The sequence below is a fragment of the Pristiophorus japonicus genome, chromosome 2, assembly GCF_044704955.1.
Source record: "Pristiophorus japonicus isolate sPriJap1 chromosome 2, sPriJap1.hap1, whole genome shotgun sequence".
Classification (NCBI taxonomy): Eukaryota; Metazoa; Chordata; class Chondrichthyes; family Pristiophoridae; genus Pristiophorus; species Pristiophorus japonicus.
In genome coordinates, this window is record NC_091978.1 from 272,029,481 (window position 1) to 272,042,018 (window position 12,538).

The following is a 12,538-nucleotide window of genomic DNA, read 5'->3' on the forward strand; positions in this document are numbered from 1 at the left end:
TAGTTCGTGATCCCGTATTCCTGTCGCCAGTTGTAGTGTATGTAGGCACCTTTAGTAATGACTCCACGAGGCAGGGTATGGTACTTTAACTGTGCAGACCTGCAGTCTTTTATTAGCAGCTCCTGAGAGCTGACAACAAGCTGTGTGTTCCTTTTTATACTGGGTTACCTACCGTGTGCAGACAATACCTGGATCTCCAGCAAAAGCACCCTCTAGTGTATCGGTAAGGTATGTACAGTACAAGGATACATTCAATGTTGCATGACATGTTACAGACATCACACAGTGAACAGGCATGCCTACACAACACTCTCCTCCTAATTTTCTTCCATTTTTCTGATCAATGACCTTTTCCTCCTTGCTAAACATTCTAATACATCTTTAGAACTTGCCTTTCATGTCCTCAAGATGCCCAAAAGCACTTCACAGTCAATGAAGTACTTTTGAAATATAGTTACTGTTGTAACATAGGCATATACAAGAAGTGCAATATAATGCAAGTTTTTGTTGATATCTTGGGGCAATTATATGGCCGAGAAATTCTGTTGTAACCCTTTTGGGGATGGTAACATCTGCGAGGTGGTACATTTTGTGCCAGGCCCTACTCTAAAAACTGGGGTTACCACCATCGAGAGGAAGTGGAGTGCAATAAAAAGGGGCGGACAGGTCGGGAGCGGGGCACAGCGCTACGCACTGGGCCATGTAGCGCTGCCACTTAGGAGGGGCTCTCCCCTTCATTAATGCTCAAACTGTCAACTCTGTGGGGCCCTACCTGGACTACCGGGGAATGGGGTTCCGTGCCACCAGCCCGATACTCAAGCGGGCTGGCAGTTTGCAGTACGGACGCCGCGTTCAAAGCGGCAATGGGCTTATTGAGCAAGTAAGTCAGCACATTTTTTATTGACCCACTCACAACCTCCCCTCTAACTTGCGCCCCGCGAACCACCTGCCACCCCATTCACGTCCCCTGAAGCTGTCGCTGTCACCGCTGTTTCAAGGGGCTGGGACCAATTTTAGTTCTGGGGCAAAAATAGGGTGCTGTGCTTGAAGATGATGTCACCATTGCTGGCGCAGCCAGTTACCGCCGCTGCTAAACTCCCACAGAATTTAGCGGGAATAGTTAGCGGCGCCACACCTGGGCGAAAAGTCATTTGCGTCCTTTGTTAGCGCCCCCCCGGGAGGCATAAATGACCCCAATTTCTCCCCCTTTGAATGTAATATCGACTGTGAGCAACACACAAGACACATACCAAATAAAAGCAATAATTGAACATGCTAATATCAGCTACATTTACCAAATGTAGAAACTGTTGTCAACAGTGATAAATTCAAAGCAAGAAAACTCTAAAAAGTTCCACAAGCAAATGAATTAAAAACCATATGGGGCATAACTGGATCTTGGTGTACCCATTTTTCAGATGGAAAATGGATGCAAAGGGATCTTATTTAGGGGGCTCACCTCCACGTCAGAAACATGTCCAATGTCATATTTTTTTTTGAAGTTACAAATAATCTTTAATAAATTTGATTACAAAGCCAAGTGTCAATCGTGCTATTCACACCGGTTAAATGTGACAAACTATTGCGTTGGATCGTTTTTTTTAGTTCATGTCAAGCACGAATTCAGATCGTTAATTTCGAACAGAGTTTTCTGGCAAACCCGTTAAGTTCTTTAAAGTAAATCGGAAGAGAATGTGGATGAAGTTCTTTAGAAAGACGAGGTGGGCGCATTTTAGAGAGCCTTTGTGATTTGTTGCATTGATTTGATCGGATTCTTGTGGTCTTCAGGTGTAAACCTTGCTGACGCGTCCGGTTTTCTTGGGCAGCAGCACTGCCTGGATGTTGGGCAGGACCCCGCCCTGGGTTATGGTCACCCCACCCAGCAGCTTGTTGAGCTCCTCGTCATTGCGAATGGCCAGCTGCAGGTGGCGGGGAATGATGCGGGTCTTCTTGTTGTCGCGGGCCACGTTGCCGGCCAGCTCAAGGATCTCGGTGGTCAGGTATTCGAGGACGGCGGCCAGGTAGACTGGGGCTCCGGCCCCCACCCGCTCGGCGTAGTGACCCTTGCGCAGCAGGCGGTGGATGCGGCCGACCGGGAACTGCAGGCCGGCCCGGGAGGAGCGGGTCTTGGACTTGGCGCGCCCTTTGCCGCCGGTTTTACTGCGACCCGACATCTCGCTCAATGACCCTCAGTGACTCTGACAGACCGGCCGCCTGAAACAGGTGTTAGACCCTTTGAATTTGTTAAAAAGGGGCCTAACGCCTCGTTAAGTTGGTTTACCCTGAACACAGCAGGCACAGGCCCACTGTTTTCAGGAGTACCTCGTCTACATGCAGCCTAACCAGCGGTCCTTAAAGTAAACAGTTGGTGGCCGTCACGAAAAAAGTAAGTGGTCCTCCCAGCTCCACATTAAAACCACGGGCTGCTGCTGGCCACTGCTTGCCATCCTCTCGAATGCCTTCCAACCCCCAGACCCACCTGTCCAGGCCATTGAATTATATAACAATTAAGTAGTTTAACTGCTCATTTAAACCTAACAGTCCAGAATTGCACTTTTCATTTTTAATACCTCTTTGAATGGTTCCTTTTCGTGCTTCTGTTTTGATTCTACTTTCTTTCAGTTAATGGTGTTCGTCCAATCACAGGGCTCAATTTTGGCCGAGCCCATTTTTTAGCGTACTTACCCGAGTTGCGCCGCTTAAATACGTCCGGAGATGCTCCGGAAAAAAATGTTCCAACTTTGAACGCTGTCTAGCCTCTTCACTGCAGCCGCGCAGCGAGGCCAGTCGCCTCGGGAGGCGGAGCCTGCGTTCTGCGCTGGAAAATGTGCCAGGATGTCTGCACATGTGCAGTGGAGAATAGTGATGGTCGCACATGTGCGGTAGTGTTGCGAGTTGGCAATCGGCCATTTGCAAGTTGATGCTATTGTAAACGGGGTTTCCACTGCACTTTTGGTGAAGTTACAGGTGCGAAGCAGGAGCAGCTCCAAGGTAACTCCTGCCTTACAGCTCTTTATAAAACTCTTTTTCTTGAAGTTTCAATTGAAATGTTTGTTACTTAAGGCTCAAGTTCATCAACACCAAAAGAGAAATACCACAGTTTGTGTCTTAAAACATCTTGCAATATTTTTTTCCATGTTTATGTGAATGGAGTGCTGTACAATGTCAAAATCTTTATAAAAGTCTTTTTCTTTAATTTAACTTGCAAGACAAATTAATGGAGTGGGTTTAAGTGCTTCCTATTTTTACTTCCAATGTGCATTTGTCCCCATTGAACCCCCGATCACCAACCCTATCCCTGCCCTATTTCAACCATGCTTCCTTTTGTAACCCGATGCCAGCCAGTTCGATCGCTCCAGCCCCTAGCCAGGCCGAGTGGCCTCCCTGTTCATTCTCCTTCCCCTAGCCCAGGCCGAATGGCCTCCCGGTGCGATCTCTGAGTTCTCCTGCCTGCTGGTGAGTTCTGTGAGTTCTCCTGTGTGCGTTCTGAGAGTCCCGGGCCGAGTGCAGAAAGGTGAATTGCAGTTTGATGCTGAAGCTAGGACTTTAATTTTTTATTTCTTATTATTTTAATTGTGCGAAGGAAGGATTGTTTTGCAAGTCTGTTCCCTAAGGCTTGGTTGGTTCAGGTCCAGGTCCTCTCTGCTTCCCGCCCCTATCCCAGGCCGAATGGCCTCCGATGTACTTACCTATGCCGATTTCTTTAATTCTCCGCAAGAGTTTTCTCAAGTGACCACATACGCTGGCCTAAGTAGAAATGGAGTAACTATAAGCTGGCCAAAGTTGCCTAAATGGCCAAAACTGGTGTATGTGGCTGGTAACGCCACCTTTTGAGAAAAAAAAACTAACCTAAAAAAAATTTAACTAAGTGAGTTACGCTGGTGCAAATTGATTGGGGAAACTGGGGATTTTTAAGTTAGGCCAGAAAAAGCAGCCTCCTGCAAAAAAAACAGAGCAACTCCTGGGGAAAATTGAGCCCATATTATCTAAGTAGGATTTGTTCAGTTAACCTGGCTTTTTGCTGTCAGAACTCTGACCATGGTACTGAGTTGATCGCCTCTGTGGTAATCATATTCATCAACAGCTTCACATGATCGTGCAGAAATATGTCGACACAAGATATTTCTCATTACGGGCAGGAAGCAAAAGTTTGAGTTTGCTTTGAGCAGCCTGATTATGCCCTAGGCACAATAAGTAACAGGCCATGATGATCTCTCAGGAATATTAGTTAGTTAGTTTTTGTACCTTGTAGATACATTTCTTCCCCTTCTGCAAACATCTCTTCGCACCTGACACATCGTGCACAGTCTGGATGGTAATGTTTTTCTCCTGCCTGAAAAGAGAAAATTAGGTGGAACAGCATCAGTTCAAAATGTTAAAGTTTTTCAGATTGGTTCAATTGTCTAATAATATTCAGAAAATACTACTAGCAGAAATTTTCTCGGGGGTTCTTGGTCGTAATTTCAGTAAACACAGTTTCCATCAATCTTCTGACTGGCCACTGTAACTTGAGAAGGAGAATCTCCCCCCCCCCCCGGAAATTGGCGGCACATGCCTAAGGGTAAATTTGAATTTTAACTTCCTTTGTGACGTGTTCAACCTCTCTGCCCCGCAACAACTCTCACATAAATTCTAGTGCTGTCTTCTATAGCGCATTACCAGTTATAAATTAAATCTGGGGACTGGGCAGTAGACCGAAGGATGGAAAATAACTTACAAATAAGAGGACAAAAAAAAAAGTTATATTTAGAGTTCAGCAAACACCTGTTGACATTTGCTCAAATCTACTGAAATATTTTTGTGATACTTCTTTGTTTTATCCACTTCTTCCAACCCTCGAAGTTTCTCAACTGATTTGATGATTATGGAGACCCTTGTTAATGTTGTGCTGTCCTTATTACTGGGAGGTACACAGAGTGTCCACCAAGACTCTCCCTCTGAGTTTCCCTCCTTCACTGTGTGGCAGTGCCTCACCTCTACTCAGTTATTCGCCAAAGCAATACAACTGGGATCAGGAGCTAACTGTAAGGGGAAAGCATAGTCTTAAGCTACTCCATGCTGCATCTTATTTCTAAAATTCCTTCCTTGATTGATTGGTAAACATACAATAGAATATTGGGGTATAATTTCATCAGAGCAGTGGATTTAGAATTTGCCACTGTGGGAAAATCTATGAATATTAAATAATTCTTACAGCTTATTCTTCATGTTATTTTCGTGTCTCTAAAATGGGATTGCATTGCCTCAGCCCTTGATCTGCCAATTTTGATATATGCAAGTGTTTTTTTTTAAAAAGAGATCTCAAATGATCCTGCTCTCTTTTGAATTCCATCCTATGTTGAATAATCAAACAAGAATAATTCCCAACAGCATATACTAATTTCCCACCGACAAGTAGCATTAGTTGTGAGCTACCAATTGGTTTCGAATATTCTCATATCTATGTCCCACTAGTTGGAAGCTACAATTGAGATTCAGAAAAACCTCAGGTTTGAGGGCAGTTGGCATCATTATCAATTCTTCAAACTACTTTCTTCCCCTAGAGTTTGTTGCTACCACCAGCAGAGATTGTATTAATTAGAAGCTGCCCTTAGCTTTATAGCCACTGAAACGAGAGGGCAGAGATTTAAGGTGATTGGCAAAAGAACCAGAGGCAACATGAGGAGAAATGTTTTTACACAACGAGTGATTAGGATTTGGAATGCACAGTTTGATAGGGTGGTGGATACCAATTCAATAGTAGCCTTCAAAAGGGAATTGGATAAATATTTGAAGGAGGAAAAAATTACAGGGATATGGGGAAAGAGCAAGGGACTGGGACTAACTGGATTGCTCTTTGAAAGGGTCGGCGTAGACTTGATGGGTTGCATGGCCTCTTTCTGTGCTGTACTATTCAATGATTCTATGAAACATTTGCCTTTGATCAAATAGTTACATACTAGAGTCCCAGTCTTTGTGAGACAAAAGCTCTGTGCCCACTTAACATGAAACAAAAAAATCTTATTCTACACACACACAATTATTGTCTGCTGCTCCGATTAATCCCTAGCAAATACAAATGCTACAGCATATGAAATGTACTTATAGCATATTTTTGAAATGTATGCTGTCATGTATTCAACTATTATTGTAACCCATGTATACGCTGACCTAAGTTGTACACCTTGAGAACATTGACCACAAGGGGGTGAACTTGTGGGAGACACTCCTAACCTGGACTTTCAGGTATAAAAGGGGAAGCTCCACCCACCTTCATCACTTGTGATCTTGGTAATAAAGATAACTGGTCACAGAGTGACCTTCTCTCAAGTATGGGCCTCAGGTGCATTTATACTGTATAGTAAGGACATATCATTGGCGACGAGAAACTGGGATTTAAACCACGCGAGCATGGCCGCCAGCAGCACAGAAGAGAGGTACTGTGTTAGTTATGATCGGGACGACTTTATTGAGAGACTACAGTAAAGTTTTGTCACGAAGGAATGGTTGGGACAGATTCGGCTGACAAACGCAGGGCTCATCTCCTGACGGTTTGTGCATCCAGAATGTACTCCCTGATGAAGGACCTTCTAGCGCCAGAGAAGCCGACGGACAAGACGTTCGAAGAGCTCAGTAAGTTGATCGGGGAACATCTTAAACCGGCGAGCAGCATGCACATGGCGAGACACCAGTTTTACACGCACCGGCGGCGAGAAGGGCAAAGCGTTCCAGACTTCGTGGCAGACCTCCGCTGACTGGCGAGCCTATGTAAGTTCCCAGATGCATGCTGAGTAGAGATGCTACAAGACTTTTTTATTGAGGGCATCGGACACGCTGGGGTTTTCAGGAAACTGATTGAGACCAAAGACTTGACCTTGGAAGCGGCGGCTCTGATAGCCCAGACATTTATCTCAGGGGAGGAAGAGACCAGAATGATGTTTAACAAAAATCTTGTCTCAAATGCGGCAAATGATCAGGGAGTCAACATTGTTAATGCGGCACACAGTTCTCTAGGCAGACAAGGGCAATTGGACATGCCCCAGCATGTAGTCGAACCCAAAGGGGGAATTCAACAGAGACAATGGCTAGCTGAATGGCGATTCATGCCATCGCAATGGACAATGCGGCCAGTAATGGGGCCATCAACACCTGTTAATGGTGTGCTTAAAGACAGTTACAGAGACAGTCAGAGACAATTGACTGGTGATGGACCTTTTGTTTCCAACAACGGGGCCTCCAGCTCATGCTGGAGGTGTGGAGGCAAACACCCAACCAGAGCTTGCAGGTATCAGCAATATACCTGCAGAAACTGCAACGTCAGTCACTTGGTGCATACGTGCAGGAAGCCTGCAGCCAGGTTGATGTACGAGGAGGACGGGCCCAATGTAAGCCCTACGAGGCCAAATGAATACTGGGGGAAATCGCTGGAAGCTGAAGTTCAGCGAGTTTATGTGGAGCACAGATACAGTTCATATACCAGGACGCCACCGGTAATGATGAAAGTGTTCCTCAATGGCATCCCAGTACTAATGGAGCTAGACACGGGGGCCAGCCAGTCCCTGATAAGTATCAAACAGTTCAACAAGTTGTGGGTGTCCAAGGCCAGGAGGCCAAAATTATTGCCGATTGACGCACAGCTACGGACATATACAAAGGACATCATTCCGGTGCTAGGCAGCGCCACGGTAGTCGTGACCCACAAAGATTCGGAGAACAGGTTGCCACTCTGGATTGTCCCGGGGGACAGTCCCGCACTACTGGGGAGGATTTGGCTTGCTGTCATGAACTGGAAATGGGGCGATGTCAATGCAATTTCTTCTGTGGAGCGAATATCATGCTCTCAGGTCCTGGACAAATTTGACTCATTATTTCAACCCAGAATCAGCACTTTCATGGGGGCCAAGGTAGTTATTCACATAAACTCAGATGCCAGGCCAGTACATCACAAGGCCAGAGCGGTGCTGTACGTGATACGAGAAAAGATAGAATGCGAATTGGACCGCCTGCTGAGGGAAGGCATCATCTTGCCAGTCGAATTTAGTGACTGGGCGAGCCCGATCATGCCGGTGCTCAAGGCAGATGGGTCGGTCAGGATACGTGGTGATTACAAGGCCACCATCAATCAGGTGTCACTCCAAGACCAGTACCCGCTACTGAGAGCGGAGGACCTCTTTGCGACGCTATCCAGAGGCAAACTTTTTTCAAAATTGGACCTGACCTCAGCTTACATGACCCAGCAGCTGGCGACTGAGTCGAAGAAGCTGACCACCATCACTACACACAAGGGGTTGTTTTGAGTACAACAGATGTCCTTTTGGGATTTGTTCGGACGCCGCGATCTTTCAGCGAAATATGGAAAGCCTCCTCAAGTCGATTCCAAGGACTGTGGTTTTTCAAGACAACATCCTTATCACGGATCGCGATACTGAAGAACACCTGCACAACCTGGACCAGGTAGGGCTGCGACTGAAAAAGGCGAAGTGCGTTTTCTTAGCTCCAGAGGTAGAATTCCTGGGGAGGAGGGTAGTAGCAGATGGGATCAGACCTACTGCGTCCAAAATGGAAGCGATCCAGAGAGCACCCAGATTCTGTAACACGATGGAGCTGCATTCGTTCCTGGGACTCCTGAACTATTTTGGTAAATTTCTTCCCAAATTGAGCACGCTGTTAGAGCCGCTACACGTGCTCCTATGCAAAGGTCGCGATTGGGTCTGGGGGGACAGCCAGGAAAGGGCTTTTGATAGAGCATGCAATTTGTTATGCTCCAACAAACTGTTAACCTTGTATGACCCGTGTAAGAAACTTGTTTTAACGTGCGATGCATCGTCCTATGGGTTCGGGTGTGTGTTGCAGCATGTGAATGCCAATGGTCAGTTACAGCCGTTAGCTTATGCCTCCAGAAGTCTGTCCCAGGTAGAAAGGGGCTATGGGATGGTAGAAAAAGAAACGCTAGCATGTGTATATGCAGTAAAAAAAATGCACCAGTACCTGCTTGGCAGGAAATTTGAGCTGGAGATAGATCACAAACCCCTAACGTCCCTTTTGGCCGACAACAAGGCCATAAATGCAAATGCATCGGCCCGCATACAGATGTGGGCACTCACGTTAGCCGCCTATGACTGCACAATTCGGCACAAACCGGGCACTGAAAACTGCGCCGATGCACTCAGCAGGCTCCCACTAGCCACCACTGAAGGGGCAACTGAGCATGATGCTGAAATGGTTATGGCTGTTGAAGTTTTCGAAAGCGAAGGCTCACCTGTGACAGCCCGTCAGATTAAAGTCTGGACCAATAAAGACCCGCTACTTTCTTTAGTTAAGAAATGTGTCCTGAATGGGGACTGGGTAGCCACGTACAGGGCATGCTCTGAGGAATTTAAACCGTTTCATAGGCGCAAGGATGAACTCTCGATTCAGGCCGATTGCCTACTGTGGGGAAACCGAGTAGTCATGCCCCAGATGGGAAGGGAGGTGTTTATCAGAGAACTTCACAATAAGCACCCGGGCATTGTCATGAAGGCGCAATTGCCAGGTCACACGTTTGGTGGCCAGGGATAGATGCAGACCTGGAACTTTGTGTTCGCAGGTGCAACACGTGTGCTCAGCGGGGCAACGCACCCAGGGAAGCCCCCCATAGCCTCTGGTCCTGGCCCGCCAAGCCATGGTCATGCATCCATGTGGATTACGCAGGTCCTTTCATGGGAAAAATGTTTTTGGTTGTAGTAGACGCCTGCTCCAAGTGGATTGAGTGTGCCATTTTAAATTCAAGCACATCCTCTGCCATGGTAGAAAGTCTACGGGCAATGTTCGCTGCCCATGGTCTACCGGACTGAATTCCAGGACTTCATGGCAGGCAATGAAATCAACCATGTCAGACCGGCACTGTTCAAGCCGGCCTCAAACGGCCAGGCGGAATGAGCAGTGCAGATAATCAAACAGTGGATGCTCAGAATCCAAGGGGGTTCCCTACAAAGTCGCTTATCACGCCTACTGTTGGCCAATAGATCCCGACCACACTCACTCACAGGGGTTCCACCCGCAGAGCTGCTAATGAAAAGGACGCTCCAAACCAGCTTATCCCTTATACACCCCACTATGAAAGAAATTGTTGAGAGCAGGCATCAGTCAAAATGTGACGACCATGACAGGAATGCGAGGGCGCGATGTATTGATGTCAATTACCCTGTTTTTGTCCTTAATTACGCTGCAGGGCCCAAATGGCTTGCAGGCACTGTGATTGCCAAAGAGGGGAATAGGGTTTTTGTAGTTAAACTTACCAATGGACAACTCTGCCGGCAACATGTAGATCAAACTAAAAGGAGGTTCAGCAACCCCATAGAAGAAGCTGGGGAAGGACACAATGTAGAGTTTACTCCACCACAGGTGACCGAACACCGGAACCAAGTGGAGGAGAGCCCAGTCATTGTGGGCAATCCGGAGAGGCCTGAGGCACCGCAAACAGCGGACACTCAGACCAGCGCCCAACAACTGGAGCCCCAACTCAGGCGCTCTACAAAGGAGCGTAAACCACCAGAGAGACTTAACCTGTGATCCCAATAAGACTTTGGGGGGGAGGTGATGTCATGTACTCAACTATCATTGTAACCCATGTATAAGCTGACCTAAGTTGTACACCTTGAGAACATTGACCACAAGTGGGTGAACTTATGGGAGACACTTCTAACCTGGACTTTCAGGTATAAAAGGGGAAGCTCCACCCACCTTCATCACTTGAGGTCTTGGTAATAAAGGTAACTGGTCACAGAGTGACCTTCTCTCAAGTATGGACCTTGTGTGCATTTATACTGTATAGTGACATATCATATGCGTATATCAACAAAAAGAAAAAATAATATACTCTTTTGTAGCTGCTTAATAAATGGCAAAAAAAAATACATCTGTAACTGCCCAACTTGAGGAAAACATAACTCTTATTTATCATTTCAAACAAACTGAAGGCACAAAAATGCTAAGTGATACTAACTGAATATCAAGGGGGATTTTCACTCTCTTCACCTGACAGAAACCAGGCATAACAGGAGTTAAGATCAAATTCAATGGAAGCTGCTGGACCAAAAGTGGAAGCCCCCCAAGGTAAGCTAAATTTTATTTTTGTGGAACCAGGAGGAGCAGCCATGCCACTCTTGGCCTCACAAAATATTTTGGGTCGCTGCTGCCCTGCAATTCACCTTCCATGTTCCCAAAGCCCTCCTGAACCAAATAATTAAAGCAAACAAAAGCAGAATGGGTAAATAGGGAGGTGGAAGGCTTTAAACTAGGAAAATGGGGGTGCAGGGTAGAGGGAGGTGGGCAGCTGGTGTGAGGGAGGGATCTAAACAAAATGAAACAAACATAAATATGAACGAAACAGGAGTATATGTGACAGACCAAACTAAATGGGGACATAAATGGCCAGGGAATACATCGAGTTGTAGACCAGGGGTGTAAAAAGATGGTTAAAAATAAAGTAAGAGGAACTGTTATCAAAAATGAGTTAAACTGGCTGTACAGCAATATGGACAGGGTCTGCAATAAAACAGGGGAACTAGAAGCAATAATACATTACGAGGAACCAGGTATGGTTGGGATTACTGAGACATGGCTACAGAAAAGTCAGGACTGGAAACTAATCATTGCAGGGTATAACATATTGAGAAATGATAGAGTGGGGAAAAGGGGAGGTGGGGTAGTTGTACTTATAAGATAATGGCAATAGAAAAAAAGTAATGCAGCCAACAGTAAGACAGAAATAGAATCCATGTGAATAGAGAAAAGAGATTAAAAAAAGGTTCAATCACAGTGGAAGTGGGAACCTAAGAACATAACAAATAGGAGCAGGAGTAGGCCATGCTGCCCTTTGAGTCTCCTCCACCATTCAGTAAGACCATGGCAGAGCTTTTATCTCAACTCCGCCTTCCAGCCCTATCCCCATATCTCTTGATTCCCTTATTATCTAAAAATCTATCGATCTCTGTCTTGAATATACTCAACGATTGAACTTCTACAGCCCTCTGGAGTAAAGAATTCCAAAAATTCGCAAACCTTTGAGTAAAGAAATATGTCCTCATCTCAGTCCTAAATGGCCAACCCCTTATTCTGAGACTGTGAACCCTGTTTCCAGACTCCCCAGCCAGGCAAGTATTTCCTTCCTTAGGTAAGGAAACCAAAACTGTACACAGTGCTCCAGGTGTGGTCTCACCAAGGCCCTTTATAATTGCAATAAAACTTATTTACTCTTACACTCCTATCATTTTGTAATAAAGGCTAACATACAATTTGCTTTCCTAATTGTTGCTGTACCTGCATGTTAATTCTCAGTGATTCATGTATAAGGGCACCCAGGTCCCCCTGAATATCAACATTTCCCAGTCTCTCATCATTTAAAAAATATTCTGCTTTTCTATTTTTCCTACCAAAGTGGACATCTTCACATTTCTCCACATTATATTCCATCTGCCATATTCTTGCCCACTCACTTAACCTGTCTATAACTCATTACAGCATTTTTACGTCCTCCTCACAACTTGCTTTCTCATCTAGCTTTGTATCAACAGCAAAG

At 45.8% G+C, this 12,538-nt stretch overlaps 2 protein-coding genes across 14 annotated transcripts in view; both read right to left on the reverse strand.

The window, feature by feature from the left end:
- ablim2 (actin binding LIM protein family, member 2) overlaps positions 1 to 12,538 on the reverse strand; it is a 743,081-nt gene that overhangs the window by 321,437 nt on the left and 409,106 nt on the right. For all 13 annotated transcript variants that reach the window (XM_070871382.1, XM_070871385.1, XM_070871380.1 and 10 more), the window contains one exon: positions 4,246 to 4,333. In XM_070871382.1, coding sequence (XP_070727483.1) covers positions 4,246 to 4,333 — 88 coding nt within the window. The remainder of the gene's footprint in view (positions 1 to 4,245; positions 4,334 to 12,538) is intronic.
- On the reverse strand, positions 1,652 to 2,174 carry LOC139233823 (histone H2A-like). Its single transcript, XM_070864387.1, has one exon. It carries the CDS (start codon positions 2,172 to 2,174, stop codon positions 1,785 to 1,787), a length of 390 nt encoding a protein of 129 aa, XP_070720488.1. The 3' UTR covers positions 1,652 to 1,784.

Excerpts from the sequence above, each read along its gene's own strand:
- LOC139233823 (XM_070864387.1), bottom strand. The coding sequence starts at position 2,174 with ATGTCGGGTCGCAGTAAAACCGGCGGCAAAGGGCGCGCCAAGTCCAAG.